At 38.9% G+C, this 24,283-nt stretch overlaps 1 protein-coding gene across 2 annotated transcripts in view; it reads right to left on the minus strand.

Moving 5' to 3' along the window:
• Positions 1-3,265: 3,265 nt before the first annotated feature.
• RFX4 (regulatory factor X4) overlaps positions 3,266-24,283 on the minus strand; it is an 88,428-nt gene continuing 67,410 nt past the window's right edge. For both annotated transcript variants that reach the window (XM_065741317.1, XM_065741318.1), the window contains 3 exons: positions 18,409-18,571; positions 13,502-13,640; positions 3,266-4,693 (listed from right to left, as the gene is read on the minus strand). In XM_065741317.1, the coding sequence (XP_065597389.1) occupies positions 4,421-4,693; positions 13,502-13,640; positions 18,409-18,571 (575 nt within the window). In that variant the 3' untranslated portion in view covers positions 3,266-4,420. The remainder of the gene's footprint in view (positions 4,694-13,501; positions 13,641-18,408; positions 18,572-24,283) is intronic.

A 24,283-nucleotide genomic window follows, 5' to 3' on the forward strand; every position in this document is an offset into this window, starting at 1 on the left:
TATGCACCCATTTTTATTTTTATTTTTTGGAGGCAAGACATGTGTATATTAATGAAGCTTTTGGAAGAAACTTAGTCAAAATAATCCTTTGCTTATTTGATTTACTGTTCTATTACGAAGCATGAGCCTGCTTAGATTTACTTCACAGCACAGTAAAGTATTTATTTGTACGTGGTCAATTGGAATATTTTTAATTAAATAAAAAATAACCCCATAACTAAAAAATAAAGGCTAAAAAACTGTTACTGAACCTTTAAAGGCACATTGTTATTCATCACTGCTGCATTTTGGTTTCCACTTTAGGCAGCATATGAAGGATTAGGATTTCAGTGAAAGAAGGGGACGGAATAAATTGCATCCTCTACCAAAGAACTGCCAGACCTTTTCAGATGAGTGCATACCACGAGCCCTTCCCATGTTAGTCAGCTTTATCTAAACCTTCCAAAGCAATGTCTGCCCCTGAATTTCATGGGCTTCAGGGTCAGTCACAACAGAATTGTGAGGCTGGGGAGGTCAGAGGCCATTTTTGTCAAAGGGTAGCGACCTTAGCAGCAAGAGGTAGCCTGACAAAAACAGGATTCATGCCTGTGAATGGAGTTCTCACTGCTCTTCCCCCGCTGAGTCTTTTTTCTATCTGGTAATGAAAAATCTTGAAGAATTGTAGTGGACTTTTATATGCATGCATACATACATGTTTGTGTGTATATAGCTAAATAAATATACAGATATGTTACATATGTTAGTTATGTTATTGTACATCTTGTATGTATTACATATATATTCTTATATATTTTAGACCAAAAACATTAGAAAATGTTGTGAGAAAAGAGAGAAAATTAGCAAAGAGAAAAAGAAAAAAGAAGTAAAAGAGAAAGAAACAATAGGAAAGAGGAAGAGAAGGAAGGGAAGGAAGGGGAGGGAAGGAAGGGGAGGGAGGGAAGGAAAGGGAGGGAGGGAAGGAAAGGGAGGGAGGGAGGTAAGGGAGGGAGGGAGGGAGGGAGGTAAGGGAGGGAGGGAGGGAGGGAGGGAAGGAAAGGGAGGGAGGAGGGAGGAAGGGAGGGAGGAGGGAGGGAGGGATAGGGATAGGGAAAGGGAAAGGGAAAGGGAAAGGGAAAGGGAAAGAAAAATAGAAACAGAAAGGAAGAAAGGAGGAGAAAGAGATAACAAGTTTGATTATTTTGGCACATGGTATGAAAACTAATGAAAAATCTGTACCTTGCATATTTACTCCCTCTACACATAAATATTTGGCTAGGCAAGAAATGTCAGTTTTAGTTACCATGGTCAAGGAAAAGGCCTAATTAAGTCTCCAGTCTCTGAGTCAGGATGTTTGGCAATTTGTACTAGGATGATTTAAGAGATTCCTGCCCATAACCAACCATTCTACCTAGAGGTTATCATCCTGTCTTGAGCCACCACACTTCACAGCCTGGTATATACCCCTGTGACCTGAAAGCTGTGGCGGTTTATATTAATATGATGAGCTCTGACCTGCTGTGGTCAAGGAGGGGGCCCTCTTTTCCTTGCAGAGCTGCTGACGCAGATGGTGATGTTGACCTTTGTAGAGCTGTGCTCGGTGATGTATATATTGCTCCACATGAATGTCCAGTTTAAATTTCAAAGCCCTCTTCACAGAATTGTTCAAAGGTAGCTGAAAGCACATGTTCAGACTCCTGTGGCATCCAGTGTATATAAATATATTTAAAGAAAGGCTGTAGGGGTCCTTTTCCAAAGGATTTAAAAAATCCAAGCTCTGTCTGACTGACTGTGAAAAGGTCATTTCTAAGGGTCTTTTTTGATTTCAGAACTCTGTGATGCTGCTGTTGGTCACAGTTCCCTTTCCCAGCACTTCTCACATGGTGTTACAGTTCTCCACTCCTAAAGCCTGTATTATTTCTGGTACTGACACATGTCTAGTATCCATCCTCCTTCCTGAACAACCTCCCTGACAATCTCCAATGCTCTTCAAGGCAAGGTAATTGAGTTCCAGCTTTTGAGGTCATGGTAACTCCTGCCCACAGATGTCTCAGCAATACATGTGGTCCTTGGAGAGACCATGGCAGGCTGTGGTCAGCAGTCCTTCAGGTGACTGGAAATTAATGGAGTGTTCTAATGTTAGGAAATGAGCGAAGGCATTCCTGTGGCTTTGTATTGGATGTGAAGCAATGCGGAGATTTGGAATTCATTGAGGAAGAGAAAGTGGATTTTTTCATTCTAGTGACTGCCCTTTCCATATTCATTTCTCACAGTCTTGATGAAGCAGATTGGCTAGAATCAGTGCTTTGATTGAAGCACCTTCAGTAAAAAAATGCAAAGTAGGACTTTGATCTCAAGCACAATATAACTCTAGCTGCTAAAGACAGGCTATTAAATCTTCCCCACTTGACTTGCCTTCTTCATGTGTTGACAGTTTTGCCTGAAGGTAGCTTGAATGAGATTAAATAGATGAGTTATCCTAGACACGATCTCCCCTGTCCTGCCATCACTTAATGAAGGTGAAGAGTGAATGTATATTAGGTAATAACACCAGGTGGCATGAGGAAAATGTCAAAAGGTCTGTGACACTCAGGAAACAAGATTTTCATCAGGTACCTAAAGGTGGAGATAGGCTCCTGCTATGTTTCTGAAAACCCTACCAGGATCTTGACTGGAAGTTTAAGAGCCTGAAAGGTTGCTAAACCTCACCTGGAATACCCACAATTCTTGAAGATTTCCAATTCATTCCCGTAGTTACCTAACATCCCAAATGCTCTCTAGCTTACTCACTGTTTGAATACACAACATCTGAGCATTTTGCCACTCCATTTGCTCATTCAAGGAAGAAGAAATTTCCCATTTCCAGTATTTGCATTTGTTATAAGTTACAGTAAAGAAAATAAAATAGCATATCTTACCTGCCTGGATAGATATCCTGACTTAGATGAGCAACAGTAGCAGGACATAAACCAAACAATATCAGGTCATCGGCTGAGAAACAGAGTGGAGTGGCTTGTTACCTGGAAGCACAGATGGAGGACTACTCAGCTGCTGTGGATTATAGATGTTCACAAGTCCTTTGCAGGATTAAAGAATACATTGTCACATTGTGTAGGATTTTTTGAAGGTCTGCAGCTTCTGTATTTAAATACATTTAAATGGTATATTTTCAATTTCAAGAACTTTATTTGAGAATGAAAATCCCTCATATATCTTGCACGACTGTACAAACACTTATGTCCATCTTAGGCATAAATGTGGTTATTATCAGACTGAGTGCTATCAAAGATTTTATTTACAAAACAATTACTAAAATGTCTGATGTCATATTTCCATTTATTTATTTCTTACCCATAGGGTAATAAGTCCACCACAGTTGCTTGGTGCATTTTATAATACAGAAGAAAAAGCTATGTTAATAAAATCTAACAAAAACTCACAAATAGCTACAAATCTGACAGAAAATGCCTAAGAAAAGTTCTCCCCAAAATACAATACATTTTTCCACACATACACAGTACAGAATAAGTTCAAAGGCACAGCTTTGAATTTTGCTTTTGTAGAAGTGTATAGAGTTATCACCATGTGAAGGAATTGAGAGAATATTTTCATATCTGTCACTAGGTAATCAAATGAACAATCGTGTTTGCATTGTCTTTTTTACATAATTGCTTCATATCATCACATTTAACATATGTGGCTCTGAATCCAATATCTTCCCAGTCCCCAAGTCCATTCTTAACGTTGTTGTTACTGACCAGAGAAGTTAGATTTTTCCCAGATTGTGCAAACTTAACACAAATACATATACAATAATAGTCAAATTAAGGCAGTGTATAATTCGATGCTACATGTCTTCTCTTTTGTAAAGTTACTGGATCAACAGAAAGGTGCATCAATATACAAAGTTAGGTGTAAATTGAAATCTACGCAACACATGTCTTTTAGGGAGCCAGGTAGAAGAAGTGATACGAACAAATGATGACATGGCAGAATGGTTTTTAAGAAATGCACTAGAAGCTTAAAAGAAGAACAGATGCCAGAGTTCTGCTGAGGGTGAATTTCCTGTCTTTAATACAAATTATAAATAGATTCTGTTCCAGTACTTTTTTTTCTAGGACTCATTAATGTTTGTCAATAAGAAGTGGGGGGGGGGGGGATGGCTCACTCTCACTGACATTGACATCACACAGGGTTGGCCCACATGCCAGAATTAGAAAAGGCACAGATTGGCCTACAAAGATGTCTAGAATAGCACAAAAATCTTTTTTGGCTACAGGAACATTCAGTCATACTGGTCTGCAATCTGCCCACGTTATGAACTACATTTATCTGTCCAGGATCTTTTCCATTTTCACCCCCCTTCAGGAACGTCCATATCAAGTCCCACATCAAGTTTGTATAACTCTCTTAAGTATCTGGGCTTCGTTGATGCCAGTCATTTTCATTTAGCCCAACCTGTGGTGGCCTCCCCATTGATGTAGGCGAAGCCAGGAAAGTGTTGCATGTGCTCATATTCGGAATTTCTGCGTGTAGTCAAAGGGGTGTACATGTCACTAGAATTTCCATATCTGGTGGAGTGCATGGGTGGGCTCGTGTAGCAGGAGTTCGCAGCCGGCACCTCCGGCCAGCGAGGAGTCACTGGTGTGGGATGCAGCCTTGGAGTACTGCTCATCAAACAGGGCTCCATTCTTGACGCTGGGCTGTTGAAAGGGTACTACAATGAAGGAGAAAAATGAAGAATTATTTACCACATACTTAATTTTAAAGTAGGGGCTGGTGGTATCACATTTCCTTGTTTAGCATAAACGAAATTGTATGACCGAGCAGCACTCCAAAACCTATACAGTACTGAAAGCAGAATATCAGATAGCAAGTGGCTGAAGTCAAACCAAAGTACCAGGGGGAGTCTTGCAAAGGGGAGTCTTGCATTTAAATATCAAATTGAAGAGCTAGCTACTGGCAGGCATATCTGGCAGCAGAAAAATAAATTGGATTTGTCTAATCTTTTCCTCACAGCTTTCACTGAGAAAGTTGCCATTTAGTAAACAAAACAAAACAAAACAAAACAAAACAAAACAAAACAAAAAAAACAGCATTAATTGTTCTGACTCCCACTCATTCAAATAGTTTTTGAGGGAGGAGAGCAAAAGGATCTTTATTACTGGAAAGGTGCCTTCCCTTTCAAATGTTCACAAGCCACCCTGCCAGTTTCTGGAGAAGAATGCTATGGTCTGGCCTGCGAGTGGGCAGCTAATTGGAGAACTTACAAGAAGAGACACGCAGAAGAAGAATCTCTCTATTCCCCAGCTGTTCTCAGTGACAGTTGGAAACCAGAAACCAAAGAAGTTTGACAAATGCCTCCCACTAAGGAGAAGATGTGCTGAGGATAAGGATAAGCAGGAAAACAGAGAACAGCATTTGCTCCCTGTAGCCACAGGCTGCCCAACCAAGAGGAAGCAAACTGCGCTTCTAAGTGCTTGCTTAACGTGTATTTATTTATTGCCTGTCTTACAAGAGTGGATGATCTGTGTGCTCTGCTTAAGAACTAGTTTTCCCCACTTCGCCCTCAATATTATCCATCTGCATCACAGAGATGGTGAGGAACCCTGTTCCCCTTGACCAGCTGTGTACCTTCAGATGCTCTACATTTTACACCTGTCAGGCAAGATGGTTTCTAGCCACCTCAGATGGACATGGTGTGCATGGCAGAACTGTGGTGAATGGATCAAATGGATCAATGCACACGGGGTTGTACCTTTTATACAAAAAGTGTTGTAATCTTAAGTGTCATTGCATTGGATTGTTTGAAACTGTGACAGTTCCTTGAGTAGAAGCTGTCACCAGAATAGGGCCACCTCTCCCGCATCTGACTCTTAGAAAACTTGCAAAATACACACTAAAGCTTTGTACAGCTGAGAACTGAGGACTGTAAAAGAACTTCCCCATATTTTGTGTGGCTGTGGGAAGAGCTGCTGTAGTTGTTCAACAGAGGGAGATGGCAGTGATTCCCAAGGGGTCTCATTACATTACTCCACTGCCGGATGTGGGTGGCATTAATCAGTTGCATAAGTGGGTCCCCGAGGCAATTACAGCAATGTCTCAGTGAGGAGTTTCTGCTGACTCCCTTCAGACCACAGCCAAGAAGGCAGCCCTGCCTTGGCAAATGTATTTGAACGGCTCAAATGCCACATGCTGGCCACTCCTAATTAAAAAGGAGAAAGAGAAGAGTATTTTTGGCCAATACACTGTAGTGATTTAGCATATTCCACCGTGTCCTGCAGAGACAGTTCAGTTAGCAGATGAGAGGGAAGAGATCAAACTTGTACACTGCATTATTTAGCATGTATATTTAGCATATGCAGCTCCTCACCACAGAGTCTGAGAATTTTCCTGTGCAATCAGTTGCTAAAAAAGGCTAGTAAGTGGTAGTGCCATACTGGAATGTCAGAACTATAACTGGAACTGCTAATATAGCTATCAGAATAAGCAATAGCTTCAGAGTCCGATTCATCTCACCTAACTTCAGCTGTCAAAAAGTCAGGCATCTAATAACACTGAGTCATCTGTGTTCTGTCTACAGCCACCAGGACAATTTATCAAACCTTGACTAGTGAAATCTAAATATTTAGAACAAAAGTTGAGTGATCCTTGGAAAATTGCTCTTTCCTTCTTCCCGCAGCCCACTAGTTATTAGGTTTTATTAGTGTGTTGGGTTGCCCTGAGTTAAATAAAAGTCCCTTTTTCATAGCTGTCAACCCCATATGCGTTGTTTTTGTTTTTTTTTTTTTTTTTTTTTCTGGCAGATCTCATATGCCAGGAAATGTTCTACTGTGTACAGAATGTTTTGAGATGGCAGGAGCCAAGACCAGGATCTATTGCTGGGGAAAAAAGCATAATAATACTAATAATAATAACAACAACAACAACAACACATTCATACTTATTGTTTTCTGAATGTCATCTGTGGAGATGCAAAATGTGTTTCTAGCTTTTCCAAGCTAGAAACACGCTGCTTTGACTTCAGTACTTGGAAATAATTATCATGGTCTTGGCTTTTCTAAGCCATTCATCTATAGCTCAAACCACTGAATTTTTGTATTAAGTAGTATATTTAGACAGAGATTAATCTATACTTATTCCCTAGTACATGAATGATTCTCTCATCTCTTCCCAATGCAACAAATGATTCACTGTTAGCCATAACAGAATGCTTTGCTCTCCTAACTTGGTACAATTTTCCCTTGATGTTGTGACTTTCAGAATAATTACTTGCCTTCATACCCCTTAAACATGCCCCAGCTTCACCTTTGCTTACATTTACTGGGGCCTGTATTTGCTTATGTTTTGTAGACTGTGAAACTTCAATATATCTGCAAAACGAATAAAATGAACTGTGGGGATGTTGTGCTGCATCTCCTGACTCTACGTGACTTTACGTGGGGAAGCAACCTAATGTCTTCTAGGTAGTTTGGACTCACAAAAACTGTGCTGTTTTGGGATTGAAACCTTGGCTCCCAAAATGAACTTCAGGATGCGCTGAAAGGAAAGATAATCCCCTTCCTATTTGCAGTCAAGAGACCATGCTGAGGCTTCTAGAAGGCAGAGCTAATGGCTGTGCATAAGGGGACAGGATACAGTGTGCTGCTTTTCCCCCTTGTCAAGCTCACCCGATGCAGCTGTGTTTATGAATGTGTCGTGAATGTAAAAGGAATAATTGCTTGAAAATAACATGGACTCTAAATATCTAGTATTTTACAATAAATTCTGTTATGACTGAATGCAAGACGGAAAGATTTGTAATGGTAGGTCAGCTAATCGCAAATGAGTCAGTGACTTCTTTTTCCCTACAGTGAAGAGACTATTGAAAGACAATATTTTTAAAGTACTCATTGGCCCCTGCCTGACTATTAACTCACCCAATGAAGCATCTATTCAGCCTTGTTGGAGTGTCCAAAGCATCGCCATCTGGGCGGATGCCTGCCCATGCTGCTTGAATCACCTTTCACACTCTACGTCCGGTTTAATGAAGAGTGCTTAAGCATGCTGAACTCAAAACACTGGGGCCTAGTGATCTTTGCCAGATATAAAAGCGACATTTGTTGGAGGGCTCTTGACAGGAAATTACCATTTTCTGGGCTAACTCACACTTGCTGCAACCGCTGCCTCGGACCAAGACAAGAAGCCCTTTAAGTCTGGGACACTTTAAGATTATTGTTAAGGCCTTGCCCGAGAATGAAAAATTAATTCAGTATCTTTTATTATTATTTTAGAAAACACTACTTAAAATATGTCCCACCAAGAAGTGAAGATTGAATTCCTTAAGTGTGGGGATGGAGAATAATCTTATTCGCATCCTCAGCTCACGGACTGATTGTGCATGAAGGTGAAAGGTATCTCTGTCCAAACAGCAAAATATTTTCCTTATGGATGTGGCTCTGACTTTACAGTGCATTCGCTCATGCTTTTGCATAATGCTCTAAGTTAGTATTCTGTGTTAGCCACTCGCAAATACCTCATACCAGAAATTACAGCTATTGTGAAGGACTGCCTATAAATTAACTTTACGAAGATCTGATCAAAATCTCAAAAATGTCAGCATTGGATCTGTTGATCGATTTGATCTTTATGACCCTGTATTTGATCCTTTGCTCCACAAAATGAAATGTAGTAAATCTCAGTCTGTCAGATAGGTTGGGTGAAGTTTTCAAGACACTCTAAGTGACCTTAGTACTTCTGGGAGTGGCATTTGGAGCCTTGTGAAAACCCTATTTGTAAGTGTTTAAAAATTAGACATGTTCCCTGTTGTATTCAATACGTAATTACTTCAACTACATTTTAGTAGTCTCTAGTCTGTTACGAAACCATAGAGTTAGGAACAATAATTCTTGCTGCATGGGTAGGATTTGGACAGATTTTTTTTCTTTCTGTTGTTACTCAGTGTCAGAAAACAGAATGTTTTAGTGTGGAGTGTTCATCATTCTTGTCGCATTGGTATAGTCGTAAGCTTATACTGTTTATGTGCAGGGTAGACAATAACTTTTCCCTTTTCCCCCCTCCACATGCAGTCCTTGTGTAATTCCCTGTGCAGAGCATCCACTGTGGGAGAATCTAGGCAGAAGATATCTCTTACATCTGGAAAACAGATGGAGGAAGAAAGTGGGAGGAATGACAGAGATCTATAACATCTCCAGTGGTAACAGTAAACAAAGAGAGAATGAGTATTGCCTATTTCTCATAATTCCCCAAAACATAGGCTATCCAATTTAATTCTGAGATAGCAGGTTTAAAATTAATAACAGTATACATGCTTCATACAGCCCAATGTTAGGAGCCTCTAAGTACAAAAACAAAACAAAACAAAAACAGACAAACAATCAAAACAAAACAATCAGAAAACAACTAGAGGAGATTAATGTAGAATGAGTTGCTAGAAAATATAGCAGTCCAGCTGCTGCTTCCTACTCAGGACATCCCTAAGTCAGCTCTTACCAAGCACAGCATGGCTATGCTGGTGAAAGGAGCACTCTCCACTTGTCCTATCACTAATAATTTTCCTATACACACTTGCTTCTGACCATTGCTGGAGGTAAGACCTGAATAAATGGACCTACAATGTGATTCACTATAGCCACACATTATGGTACTACTGTAGTATATATCTTAGAGTATATAGTATATATATATATTTGTGTGTGTGTGTGTATTGCACTGCATTTACAGTGATACACATTCATATGACAGGCATCTTTATGTTACCAAATACATTAAAATCTAAAAGCATCCTGCTTCAGATTTCTCTCATTACTCTGCGGCAGCACCAATTAATTTACGTCTAAGGAAGAAGTGAAATTATATGAATTGCAATATTTAAGGATAGCTTGAGAGGATCAAGTCCTGTTCAGTCAGGGTGAAATCTGCAGACAAAAGCTGTGATCAAAAGCCATCCAAATGCAGATTGTGGAGGGGGATTAGGTGGTGGCATTGTGAAGGGGTTACCTCTGAAGCGGGTACCTCTCTGCTACACTTGACAGAGGTTGATAGGAATGTTCAGAGGCTTTTAGACAAACTCATCTAATTTTCCACCCTGGCATCTGGTTCACCTAAAACTGGAGGCAGTTAACTTAACAAAACATAAAGTCAGTACAGTTCTGTGTATTCACACAAATTGTGCAGCCTCCTAAATAATGATGGCAGTATACGATTTTATTCACTTCAGCACTGTTGCTTTGAGAACTAGGTAGTACCAAATCAATCTGTAGATAATTTTTTTATTTGCATGCCTGGCTCTTGGCCAGCAAGCCATGTCAAGAAATGAGCAGTCAGGCCTGGATTTACAAGGAAACAACTGTTCTGAGAACTAATCACAGATGCTGATGAAAGAAAAAAAAAAATTCGGATCAAGACCAAGTTTGAACAGACTGTCCCTGTCAACAAAAAGACTCTTAGCCAGCAGTGTGAATTAGTCAGCCTGCATCGCCAAAAAGAGCCATTTTTAGGTTCCTGCTGGGTTAGTAGCTGCAGAAATAACTACATCAGTACATTTATTCCCCTATAATGCTTTCATATAGGCTATCTCCACTGTTCTGCTTGCTTGTCCTCCTGAGAATCATTGATCTGTCTGAGAGCTACTTTAAAAAGCCTCCATTTAGCTTAAGGACACATCACATTGCTCTGAGAGCCAAGGTAAGCTCCAAGACTGTTTCAGAGGTAATAATATCCTAATGAGCTTTCACCAGTCAGTTATAGGAAGGAGTAATGCGCAGTGCCTCAGCTGTATCAGCCTAGTGGATTCAAATATCCAGGAGTCTCTCACTAGTATGGACCAAAGACTTCAGGTAGGATAGGCTTGTTTTGGGACTACCACCTTTACATTCTAAGAGCTGTATGTAATGCAAGATCAACAGCTGTGTGACTTCTTCTCCAGCACAGCCCCACTGTAAGGATTCCACTGACAAAACCATAGCAGGTATCCCAAAATTAACACCATGAAACTGCCGTGTGTGTGAAGCTGAGATCAATATGCTACATGTTGTCAATTCCAATCTAAAGGGTCACTCACTCCCTTCCCCTTTTCTTGATGTTCAATACTCCCCATTTCCATAAAAAAAAAAAAGCTATTCCCTCCATCTCATTTACTCTAATTCCACTTGTTTTGCTGACTGCAAATCTTATATATGAAGTGACTCATCTTAAAGTTCTATGAAAGGAACAACAATGAAAAAATCAAACACAACTCTTTCGTTATGAATATTGCTCTGGGCTGGAAAATAGCCCTAAAATAAGTGACCTGAGAAAACCCAGAATATATTGGTCTCTTCCACAGAAAGAGGTTGGTTAGACATGGTGTTCTTCCAGACCAAAGTAGTAATTTATAGCTGCAGCCTAAAAGCCACCTCTGTTACATCTTGTCTGTTACAACTCAGAGCCTTTTCTAGGACAAGGGCTCTCTCTGATTCCATGTTTGCAGAGGAGAACATACCCCCCACACAGATTTCTTCTTAGGAATTAATCCGTTGACACTATCCTAAAGAGCTGAAGCTGAGACAGAGTTCTATATTTGAATTAAATGTAAATTATAACAAAGAACTCTTTTGAAGTGAAACGGTCAATGCCTCCACTTCTTGACTGATTATATAACCACAACAATACACATTTCATCTCCTTGGGTTTCAGTACAGTGACAGCTTTTTACATATTCACTGTAAATCTGGATCCCTGTATTTTCATTTTGTAATCAAAGTCCTGCTGCAACTCCAGGTTCCACTTAGAAAGAAATGTAGTTCCATAGTACCCTTTCAGGCTTTGTGGGCAACAGTACTTTTCATTTATGTACTTCTGGTTAAAAGTAGCTAAGAAAGCATTTGTTATCAGGGAAAGCATTTTACAGAAGCTCATTTAGTTTAAAAAAACATAAGCAAATTCCAGATTAAAACTGTTTAAGATTCTTTGAAAGTTTTTTCAGTTTATACCTTTCAACAAAGAACAAGCATATTTATAGAGTTTTGTTAGCTGTCTCCTGGTATTAGAGTTTACAAGCAGCATGAGAATGAGCATGTTAAATATAAGTAGAAATAATTTTTTCTCAAATGTAATCATTAAAGGATAGCTATTCTTTATGTGCATCCAGGACAACACAAGGGTGAATCGGAGAGGAAAAAACTATCTGACCACTGCACTTGTAGAGACAGGTTATGATTGAATGAAAAAAATTGTGCTTTCAGTCTATGTTACTATTTCCATATGGCACATTAACCAGAACATGAGTAAACTACAAATGTATTGATCTTGCTTTGTTTAATTTTATTTCTTGCTTAACCTGTGCTGTCTGTGTCAGTGTGGCAGACAGAAGGTACGAAAGAAATTCCTTGTGAGGGTGATAACATTTCTGAACAATAAAAGCCTAATTCTCCATTTTACTTACAGATTCATTGCCTTAGAGGTCACTTCAGAACTACCACTCGTGGGTTTTCTCCAAAGGGTAAGAGAGTAAAGATCGGTGAGCCAATTTAAGTAAAAAAAGAAGTAGATTAATACTATTATTCTTATCTTAAAGATAGGGAAAATAAGGTATAAAGAAAGAATTACTTCTTGAGATCATCAGGTAGAACAATGTCAAAGACCAGAATGAAATGCATGTTCCACGTGTTCTTATCCAAAGCTCTGTCACATTCATATCTTCAACTGGTCCAGTCCAGCGACTGTAGTTAAACTAGTAGTCCCTACTAGACTTGCATAAATTTCTAGCATATGAAGTGTAAGAGGCTCGACATGTGTGAAATACCCCAAAGACATCACCTCCTGCCTGTAGCTGCACCTTGTAGATCTTCCAGCAGAGGCCCCAGAGGACAGACCTGTACACCAGTTGCATGGCGTACTGAAGCCCTCCAACAGCGCTGCTACTTTTGAACTGTTGCCAAACATCATCTTCATGCTTAATCTATGCTGTTACCCACTGGCTGTTTTGTGAACTGAAATAATTAATGACTTAATTCCTTAGCTTATGGTAGGAGACCACGGCGCTCACATTAAACAGAACTTCTTTGGAATGGTGCCCCAAAGTTATTCAAACGATATACAGAACTCACATTTTTTGCAAACTCCTAACCATATGTATTCTCAAAAGCAGAGATACCAGAAGAATTCACTATGGTCTCTGAACCTCCTTTCAACTGTATTAAAACACTTTTATTGTTAGGAATCTCTTCCTGTTTGTAATGCCTAAGAAACACACAATTAATTACATTAACTGTTGTTTCAGCTACTCCTTAACACATAAACAGTTTATATGATCCAGACTGTTGGATTTTAGAGTTTTGTACTCTAAGTTCGCAAGTCAAATTTATTTCTGATAAAAGAATCTCCACCAGAATGAAAAGATGACAAGGTAACATTAGAAAAGGACAAAAAAAAAAAAAAAAGATTATCAGTGACTAGAAATAACTCAAAGAGCTTGTATGCTGGTAAGAGATTTACAAGTACAACTTCACTTAAAATGTTGTAGCAAGCATTTAATCCAACTTACTTGTGAAGAGCTTCTGTGGTAAGCGGAGTAATGAAGTGGTCCAGAAATAGCAGTATCATGTGGTAAAGATGGATATTGACTCTGCATTGGGTGGGGGTGCTGATTGCTATAGCTACCATAGTTGTAACTTCCTGTGTATCTGAAATTTGATTAAAAATACTATTTAGTAGGCATAATCATTATATTCTCACTAATAATTCTGTAACTTTTATGAGACATACAGTAGCACTTCTTTGCACAGCAGAGTGATATCTAAAATACCCTTTAAAAATAAATATATTTCTGAGATCAGCTGGGAAGCAGCTCCAACTTAGTGAGGTGTTCAACACAACAACAAATTGAGAGGCTCAGGATGTTTCTGTGACAAGTTTTACACTGCAGGCTCATTTGTGCACTTTATAACAACAAATTGTTTCTCCCTTTTTTTATTATCCTATTTCTATGTTCCTAATAAATTACTATCCAGGCTGAGCTAATGGTAATATTTGACTTAAAGAACTGCACTGTGGAGTTCAGATATATCTTTGTGCTGCAGCCAGTAGTTCTTTTTTGGGGGGGAGGGAGAAAAATGTGTTCATTTGCATCTGGACCACACAGCAAACTGCTTTAGTGCAGCTGACTCCAGAACAGAATGGCATTTGAGGTTGGAGAACCTGCCCACTTTCTTTTTTCATTCAAAACCATTGCCTCAGAACAGCCAAGGGTAAAGAAGAGAACAGTTTACTTAGCTATAAGAAACTGCAGGGTCAGTGCTTGTAAAGCACCATTATGTGTGTCATACATTAGCAGAAGATGAATTTACATTTTCTGCATCCTCCACATCTCTGTGTAGCCATGTGAACATATGATACTAATTCAGCACAAAAGTTTAAAGGCCCTTAAAATACATGCTAGATCAAAATGAAATGGCAATAAACAAAACTAGGGCAGCCAAGTCACTGTGGGAGATGGAAGTGATTTGTATGGATTTTACCTTTTTTTCTGTAAAGTTAAATGTAATTATTACACTGGGTAAAGTTTAAACAGCTTTGTTATTCTTTTGATCTTATAATGGTGTTCTAGAGATACCAAGTCAAGTCTTAGACCAGGCAAACCAAACAGCTTTAAAATGAGAGATGAGTACCCTAACAGTATTTTCTGGACATAAGCTCCTGTGCCTGTATTATCTGTTGAATATTTAGCTCTCACTCTTATAAATTCACTTGTGTTTAGATGCAAACAAGAGTGGTTTCCATTATCTGCCTCAGACAAGCTGATGTTCATAAGGTAAGATTCTGATAGGCTCTCTGTGGGGAGTTGGGGCAGAGAGAAATGACTGTCATGGAGCTGTTCCACACAACAGTAGGCAGACATCTTGTGTGTTAATTCCTTCAACTCAACTGGCTGATAAGCAAAATCCACAACAGATATTTTTGGAAATCTCATAAGCCTGACATTTCACAGTGCAGCTTTCTCTGGTTCAAGAGGAGACTTGTCCAGCTGCTCACTCTTATAGCCTAGAGGGCCCTTGGATTCCCATCTAAAGCAAAGTCCTGTGAAGGGGTGCCTGCACTTCTTGTTCTCTCTATCATCAAGGATGCTTTGGAAGATACTGATCTTGTCTTCTTCATTCAAAACTCGTTGTTTATTCTGTCTAAAATACACACTTCAATTCACTTGATTCAGAAGTGATAAAGTTTCTTATCTTAATTGCTACCCTCTGTTTTTGGTTCAGGAATCTTTTTCTTTCTCCATTCAACTTCAGGAGAGAGAGTGCTGAAGGATATGTGAAGGAGATTAATCTACTCCTTCAAGACTGGTATTTTCCTGCCTGAAAGTGCTTGGTCGAGAAACCTTACGTCCCTCTAAGAAGGAAGTTTGCCTGGAAATTAACAATAAAAAAAATTCTGCCAAGTACCATCTCTTACAGTAACTTCTGAACTTCACCTACAGTCATTGAGTAATGGAGATATTACACAGATGGAATGCCTTAGGGGTAGTCCAGATAGAAAGTGGCAGCAACTGTAGAGTTTAGCAGATACCGATATGATCCATAAAAAAATGTTCAGTTGATCATTTGTGCATACAGGGAATACTGGAATATCCTGCATAACTCCTGCAGTGATATAGGTTGAGGCCAATTGGAGATAAATTAGCATTACCAAAAATTGCCTGCAAGTTCTGGTGGCCAAAAAGTTGAACATGAATCACCACTATGCCTTGGAAGTGAAGAGGGACAACTAACTACTTGACTGTATTAGCAGAAGCGTAGACAGCAGGCCTAAAAAATGATTATTCCCTTGTACTTAGCATTCAGGGGACCTCATCTGAAGTACTGAGTCCTGTTGTAGTCTCTCAGCTATGAAAAGGAATTTGAAGTGAGACTAGTGGAAGCCATCAAGACAGATAGGGGACTGGAGCACATGATTTGCAAGAACAGAACTGGGTTTATCCAGTCTTAAAAAGAGAGACAAAGGGATAGCTTTCAACTATCTATCAGGAGGGAATAGTGCAGATTAAGCCAGACTCTTCTAGAAGGTACATAGTGATGGGGTGAGTAGCAGTGGACATAAAATAGAACAAGGGACACTCCAACTAGGTATGAAGACTCATTTTTCTATTAATACTGTAGAGCTCTTTACTGTATGGATACCATATACACGTGGAGAGTACCACTGAAGATTTACTGGAGTGAGTTAGAGTGGGTTATAAAAATTGTGCTCTTCAGTTTCACAAATCTACACTAGTAGTGAGTGCTGTAAAGCTTTCTTTTTAATAATGGAGATTAGATCATTTAGCCCTTTCTTCCTCTCTGTTAATATGCCATTGGCCTAAATTATTTGCTTTTATTTTACAGGGAGAAGTTTGTATCAGTGAATTCGTATTATATCCTCTATAACCTGCCAGAAGTACAGAAAAAAAAATATTTGCATGAATCAGTTCACCAGTCTGTATTTATCTTTCCTGGGAACTAGGAGGCCTTTACATTGTTCCGCATCCTCAGTTCTTAAATCATCTTTACTTTGCAGAACACCTCCATATGAATTGCTCTAATCTTTTAGGTATTCCCTTTAAAACCTTTCAAGGCTTTATATTTCACAAAGGAGATGATCTTTAATGTGCAAAATTGGAAGCAACCTCAGTGAAACAGTTGCTAGAATACTTTCAGGTATGCTGGGTGGTTAAGAATCTGCATTTTCTGTGAAGATCACCTTCAACATGGAGATGCTCAGCATACAGCTTATGCTCACTGCCTGCCTCTCTGCATGGGTGTGAGGCTCAGACTTTGAGTGAGCAGCTGTTCATTCCATTTGTCTCTTCTCCAGAAACCTTGAAATCTCAATTCAGACTTTGATCTCTCTCTGCTTCTTTCTAGGGCAGCCAACTGTTTGAATTTTGCATATAAGGTCTCCTGTATTCTTATTTTTCTTCCTCTCTGAAGATATGGTTCTTAAAACAAGCTCTCTTTGAATCAGTACCTTCTAAAAGAACTGTAAGGAGTCTTGGGCTTCAAAACACCATGGGTGAGGTCATCAATGGATTTCAGTGCAGACATTCATTCAGAAACATGTCTCTAGTAGCATGTCACATTTGACTAGAATCATAAAAACTGATGTGTCAATATGCTGAATTTGCAGCAGATTCAAAATAAGTACATGGAATGATTCGGAAAAACTTCGTAATAGTACTGCATAGAGAGTGAAAAAGATCAGGAGATCTTTGTGATAGATGCCACTTGAGCACTGATTGACAAGGAAGTTTTTTGCAATGCTTACAAGTTCTGTTCCAGATGAGAAGGCTGATAGCACTGAAATGTTCTGATAGCACAGAAATCACCAAAATTTTTCTACGTACATGTCCCATACAAAATCAATTGGTGAAAGAAGTCACATAACAGATGTCTTTGTTACCTTTCAGAAAACTAATTCACTCAGATAACTTCTCCTCAAATCACCTTCCAGAGGCAAGAGATTCCTGTAGTAACAATGAATTCTCAAGTGTATATGTGGATTAGATGAGATTAGGATATTATGTTAAAAATGTAGCTATTTTTCCATACTTCTGTCATTTTTATTTGCAGACCTAACAACAATCATAAAATCATTAAGTCACTGAGGTTGGAAGGGACCTCTGGAGATTGTGTAGTGTAAGCTCCCTGCAGGAGTCTGCACAAGCAGGCTGATAGGGACTGCGCCCACATGAGTTCTGAATATCAGCAAGGATGGAGCATCCATAGCCTCTCTAGACAATTTGTTCCAGTGTTCGATCACACTTGCAGTAGAACAAGTTGTTTGTGGTATTTTATTTTTTTTTAAGTTTAAACAGAATTTCTTCTGTTTCAGTTTGTGCCGATTGCCTGCTGCCCTGTCATTGGATACCACTGAAAAGAACCTGTTTCCATCTTCTTTTACCTCCTTCATTGGGTGTTTATACACAGACTCTTCCTGAGCCTTCTCTTCTTGAGGCTAAACAATCCAACTCTCTCAAGTCTCTCCTTGAATGACAGACTCTCCAGTTCTTTAATCATCTTATGGGACTCCGTATGGCCCCGTCTTTCTATAGAGCAGAGCTGAGAACTGTATCTAGTGGTCCAGATGTGGTCTCAGGTGTGCTGAGCAGAAGAGGAGAGCTCTCAGACAAGGTATAGGAGAGTAGTTCTTTGGACACGTGTAGCCTTTGAGATAAAACATGGCAGGGGATAGAAGGAATCAGAGATAGAAAGAAAGCTACCAAAGCCTTCCTTTTTATCAAGTGTTCTCTAGGCTAATCTGAAGCATAATAGCCACACAGTAAAAACAGCCAAAGAATGAAACCTGCATCTTTGCAATATGGACTTACTACATCAAGAAACAGATTTCACTGCATTTTCAAAAACCCATAAGCTTAGATTCATCCAAAAAACCACACAAAACAAACAAAACACTCACCCATGTTCTTCTCTGTGGGGATAAACAGGTATCCGATGTGTGACAGATGATGATGGTACGTGTGGACTTCTCATGCAGGGCAGCTGTTGGGAATTTTCAGCAGGAGACCCAGCAGCTGTTGTCACGGTGTAGGTGAGTGACCACGTGTAGGACTGCATAGCCCCTGCAGACAAACAAGCAAAAGGAACAAAGGTAAGACAGGCTGTAATTCATAGAGTTGTTATGCTTTGAAACAGCTACTGGAAAGTGAACTAATAAACACTGATAATGGAAACAGCATCCAGCAAAGTGAACAAAACAACCATGTCTGATGCATAAATAAAAGCAGAAGCTGGAGTGCACAAAGATCCAGAGGTAAGAGACATATCTGGAATATTTCAAACTGTGAACTTTCAGGGTGGTGTTACAACTTGAGTCTGTCAACTCAGAAAAAACTTGGGTAGGTCTTGGTAATGGAGGAACACCAGTGCTAGTATTTCATAAACATGATGCATCAACCCCTGAGGTCCTTCTCACATGTAATGAGCTGCTGGCCTGTTCAGCTCACAGCTGATCAGGCCTGGAGAGAAACAGCATGTACCATTAGAACAATGAATGACTGGAAGATGATGAGTGTTACACAAGAAAACTCTTGAACACTTTTGCAGTTTCTCTCCTAATCCATCTAACTAGGTACCAGCTTTTGTAGTGGAAACACAATGGTAGATCTTTGAATAATAAAAATTATATGGACAGATATAGAGTAGCTATTTTCTTCCTGCAAATAATGTTTCTTCTGACTGGGACTGGACTTTATTTTTTTCATGTGTGGGAAGACCGAAGCAAGGAAGTGGGTTTCCCATTTTGCTTGGAAAGTGCTGAGTTTTTTAATCATCCTGATCCCTTCCAGGCAAGAACTCTAGATTGATGAGCCAGCTGCTGAGAAACCTTTGTCCTTTGCACACACCCTTTTCACTCAGGAGGCTGACAGATCCATTGTTCCAGTATAACACAGCTCTTGCTGGAGGTCATGACCATACTGGCTGAGATTACTCTGCAAATGAGGACCAGAACACTGAATTTAACCCAACCCAAACACTAGTTCGGGGTGTCCGGGCACTCTTGACTCTTTTTCACTAGCTAAAAGGAATTGCAGGAGGTGACTTGTTTATTCAGTGTGGATTCTAGGACTTCCTGTAGTATGAACGGGCCTAATTCCAAGAGGGAAATGATTGTATTACCAGGTCCATGGCCACTCCATGGTTTTAGGGAATGAAAAGCTATTTCAGATGTGCACGATTTTCTTCAGGTGTATGTGATTTTATTTAGCAAAAGCAGACAAATATTTTTTTGCAATGGGAAATACTTAGTTCTGAGTCTGACCAAAGACAATCTGAGCTTCATAAGGAAAGATGTAAACTGGGGCTGTTGTATTAGAGACATCCTTGTATGTGTTATGATGAAAGATATATGTAGTAGATCTATTTTCACCTCCATATTTTCTGTCACTGATTTTTGACTTTTCAGACTTTCCACTCTGCCCATTAAGAATGACTGAGATCCTTGAGACTAAAGAGGATGCATACTCAACTGAGCTAGCACGTCAGTGCTACTGTGGCCATGAGCAGTCATGGCACCTTGAGCTGAGGGAAAGCGTTTAAGGAAGTCTGCCTTTACTAGAAAATATAGCTTAAGAGAAGGCAGCTAAATCTATTTATACAGTCACAAAATAGTTTCATTTGAAAACAAAAGAAAAAGTAATTGGAAAATTTCAGCAACTTGTCTGTGGATAATTTTAGTGAAATGTTTTGATTTCAAAAGGTCAACATATTTTCCTAGTGTTATTTTCCAAAATAAAATTTGAAACTTCACTTCAAAACAGGCCTAAACTCAAAATTAAAAAACAAACAAATGCACATGCACACAAGAAAACAAACAAACAAAGAAAAGAAGGAGAAAGAATCATTGAAAGAACACCAAATACTTTCTTTTAGGTAAAAATACCTTTCTGTCTTCACTTTTTAAATTCACTGCAAAACAGAAGTTTTACTTCAAATCCCTCTTTGAGTCAAAGAACTCATGACATTCCTCGCTCTAACAAGAATCTGTAACATGGCCAAAAGATTCCCCATATTTTACCATGTCTCGTTAATTTGTTTGGCCACAGCCATTGTGAAAAATTCTAGCAATCTTATCTCAGTCTGATGAAAATGAGACAGTTTAGGGCAAGTTGTTTCTTGTAGTCCCTGTAGGAAGTCTGCTCCTTAGATGAAGGGATGTGGCTGCTCTTGGCAATCAAGTCCAACTGGAAGCTGTGTTCAATTCTAAAGTCAATGCTTAGAGTGTAACATAGATTGTGCCTGTCCAGACAATACAGAAACAAGGAATAGGTCTTGCACTGGAAGAGTTGTGAATATCTTTTAAAAATTCTAACCCCAAATTATCCCAGGTAATATCAGATAGCATTTGGCATGGCTGTTCTAGGAGATATTCAATTTCTGTTGAAGGTTATGCATTAGTTACGAATTATGCTGATCTTTACCCTGGATTTACATAGCAACAGAATGCTGTTCAAATAATTTTCTCAGGATAGTGTTGGAAATCTATTGTTGCCTCAATTCTCTTTGTTTTCAGAAGGAAAGTGGAATTCTCTTTCACTGTTTTCAGAGTGACTGAGTCACAAAGAGGGAGATGGCATAAGATGGCAATAGGTTTTGAGATTTTGTATAGGTATACATCAGGTCAATCAGGATACTGCCAACGTTATGGTAGGGAGATAAGATGGAATGGGAGTAGTCACAGATTTTCCTAGTTAGCTTTCTAACACCCATCTATGTCCCAGGCCTATGCAATTCATTTCCTCATCTGGCCACTGAACTGAACTTCAGGATGTGAAGTCTCTTTTAGATACAGCTGAACCCAACCGAGCCACATTCTGAAATAAGGAAAAACAATAGTGGTTGAGTAACATTTTGTTTTGCTTTGTGTTCTGAACATTCAGAGTTCGATTAAAATATGGAACTTCATTTATCTTCACTTCCTTTTCTTTTCTCTTTTAAAGATAAATTTGATTTTGAGAATACTAACCAACAGGCCATGTGATATCTAGGAGAGTCAAGTATAAATGGGGCTAACAGACTACGATGCCTTCATGTATACCAGTGCAAAAAGAACCATAAGTTACTTCATTATGATGCATTTTATATTTGCTGTATGCTGGAGTAAATGATCACCCAGGTAGGAGCAAGGTACTCACTGCACTGTGCATTACATCTGATAGCAAGCACTAACGTCAACCCCAAGTAATCAACAATCATGAGGCAGACCTCCATTCTGCCTCCACACAACAAAGAATTCTTAATTGTCACATGTAGAACGAAAACAAATGAAACCACTGGGAACTGCCTCTTGAAATTGGAAGCTGACTTTTACACCCTGCATTTATGAGAATTAAACTCTTGACATTCTCATATATTTCTTTGAGTTCAGGAGTTGGAACTCTGCAGAAACAGAGTCATTGCACTCAAAAACAAATATGAGAGCTGATAGCTCTGTGCAAGTCATCTCCTGAAGTTTGGGCAGATTCCTGAACATTAATACCTAGCCCAGACCTGGAGAACAGATAGCTAAAGTGACAATTGCTAACCTATCTTATTTCAGACATGTATCACATGAAATGAAACAGTAAACAGCATACTTCAGTTTACTAACGTGTTAGAAAGTAACTGCGATTCAGAATTCATTTCAGGCTGTCCAAATAACATTGCATTAGCAAATGAGCAATCAGAGCTTTCAAAGGAACTTTAAGAGAGAATAGTATAGTCAGCCATATAGCTATCATTTTTATGACAATATTGCTGCAGTTTGAATAATCATTAATCCAGCCTTTGTGATTTAGAGAGGATAGAGACTAATTATCCTTTTAAAAGTCTAGCAACTTAACTGGAAGTTTTAAACAAAATGTTAGCTAAGCCATGCCAGATGTTCTAACACAGAATGCTGTATAAAGAATTTACCTTTCTTTTGCTTAGTATCATGTAACGGCAAAGTTTAGTTCGCTGGTTCTTGTGCTGACCATTGAGTGAAGGCAAAAAGGTTAAAATACAAGTTTAATAGTTAACTTTTATTGCTAATGTCACAGGAAAAAGAGTTAATGATACTTTAAATTAGGAAACTAAGAGCTAACTAAGTGGTAACCAATCGGACTAGTTCTCAACATGTACTAAGCATTTTCAATTTTCAATTTTAAATTTTCTCATGAAAGATGCTTAAGAAAATCAAAAGAATGTCCTTTAAACATGTTTCTCCAGACCAGAGGTTCCTGTCCCAAAATATTCTATAGACTAGTTCCAAAAAATCTGTACATGTAACATTTTGATAATATATATATATATATAAAATACATCTTCTGTGCTGCCATTTTAAATTACAGAAATTTTCAGTAGTTGAAACATGGCTGTATCATTTTCTGTGAACAAATCCCACATTCCACTGTGCAATGGTTAGTAAACTGAAAAGTGACCAGTTCATCTACAGGATGAACATGGGAAATGAAGGTATTGCTAACTGTCCAAATTAAGTCTGGGAAATATCCATGTACTTGTATTTCATCTTAACCAGACAGCTGATTGCATTGAAAAATTAGGCTTTTTCTAGGCAAAAATGACTTAATGCTGGCAAAAATTAGACAGCACAAGATTGTAAGAATAAAATCCAATTCAACTGAAGGCTTTGAACAACATAACAAATAATGAGCTAGAAAAAACAGAGCTAAAATGATTAGAAATATATTTCTTGCCTAAGAGTTCTGCTATGGGAACAATTACAACTGCTGTCTGTATTATGGCAGTAGGTCCTTCAACCATTGTACCCAAGTAATTCTTTTTCTGGCTTCAAACTTCATGTCAGCAGACCTCAGCCTTGCCAGGACAAGAAAAATGAGAGAGACAGGGAGAGAGAGAATAGAATAGACTATAATAAAACAAGATGCAACACAAAATCAAAAAGGAATTACATTTGTAATATCTGTGTGAGTCTGTTCTATGGTTACTGATGGGATTCAGGAGGGATACGTAAGATTCATGCAGTTCTCAGGCCTGCTTGGATCTGAAGCTACATAGTGTCCAAGGTGGAAGCTCTTACAGCTGACATATAGGCTACTGTTTAAATATAGAATAAGCTTTGGGTTAATAGTTAAGATATCCATATAGAGTTACAGTCTCTGCAGCCTAAGCAAAGAAGTCCCTCAACTTTCTGCTCCTGTCAGTACCACCAAAGAGCACATGGTTCCCAACTTTTCTAAGGTAGAGCACTGTATCACTGTAATTTCAGGATACAACATCACAATATGGCCTTACAGGGCCATAATGTCTACAGAGCAGGTTACTCACAAAGACAACATTTGAAGACTCAAACATACACACCACCTCCAACACTTCATGATCCAAAGCAGATCTGCTCACCTAACACGTTTAGGGATCATATGGCTGTATTGTCTGGCTATATTGTCTAACTGTTCTGAGGGTGATATTATTCTATTTCCCTCCTAAATGCAGCATAGTCTCCAACAGTGTGAAAACCTTAAGTTTCATTGTAGGGATAAAAGTTCTTAAATTGCTTTTCACCACAGCTATGCATTGTGCTTCCCTGTGGTGCCTTTGAAAACAAGGAAAACATTTGTCAGAAGGATTTATTAGTCCTTTGGCCACTGCCAAGTTCTCAAGTGTGGTAAATCATTGCTTTCTGACATTCTTTCAAGAAAGTTATGTAATTTTTCTAGTATATCACATGTGATAGCTTCCACATTCTGATTGTATACCCATTGCACCAAAGAGCAGCAAAGCTGGTATTTTACTGCCTAGAATGTCTTCTGTAAGTCATTCACATTTCTGCTTTT

The sequence above is a fragment of the Cyrtonyx montezumae genome, unplaced genomic scaffold (genome assembly GCF_038088225.1).
Source record: "Cyrtonyx montezumae isolate F1298 unplaced genomic scaffold, pur_monq_1.0 scaffold_3, whole genome shotgun sequence".
NCBI classification, from domain to species: domain Eukaryota; kingdom Metazoa; phylum Chordata; class Aves; order Galliformes; family Odontophoridae; genus Cyrtonyx; species Cyrtonyx montezumae.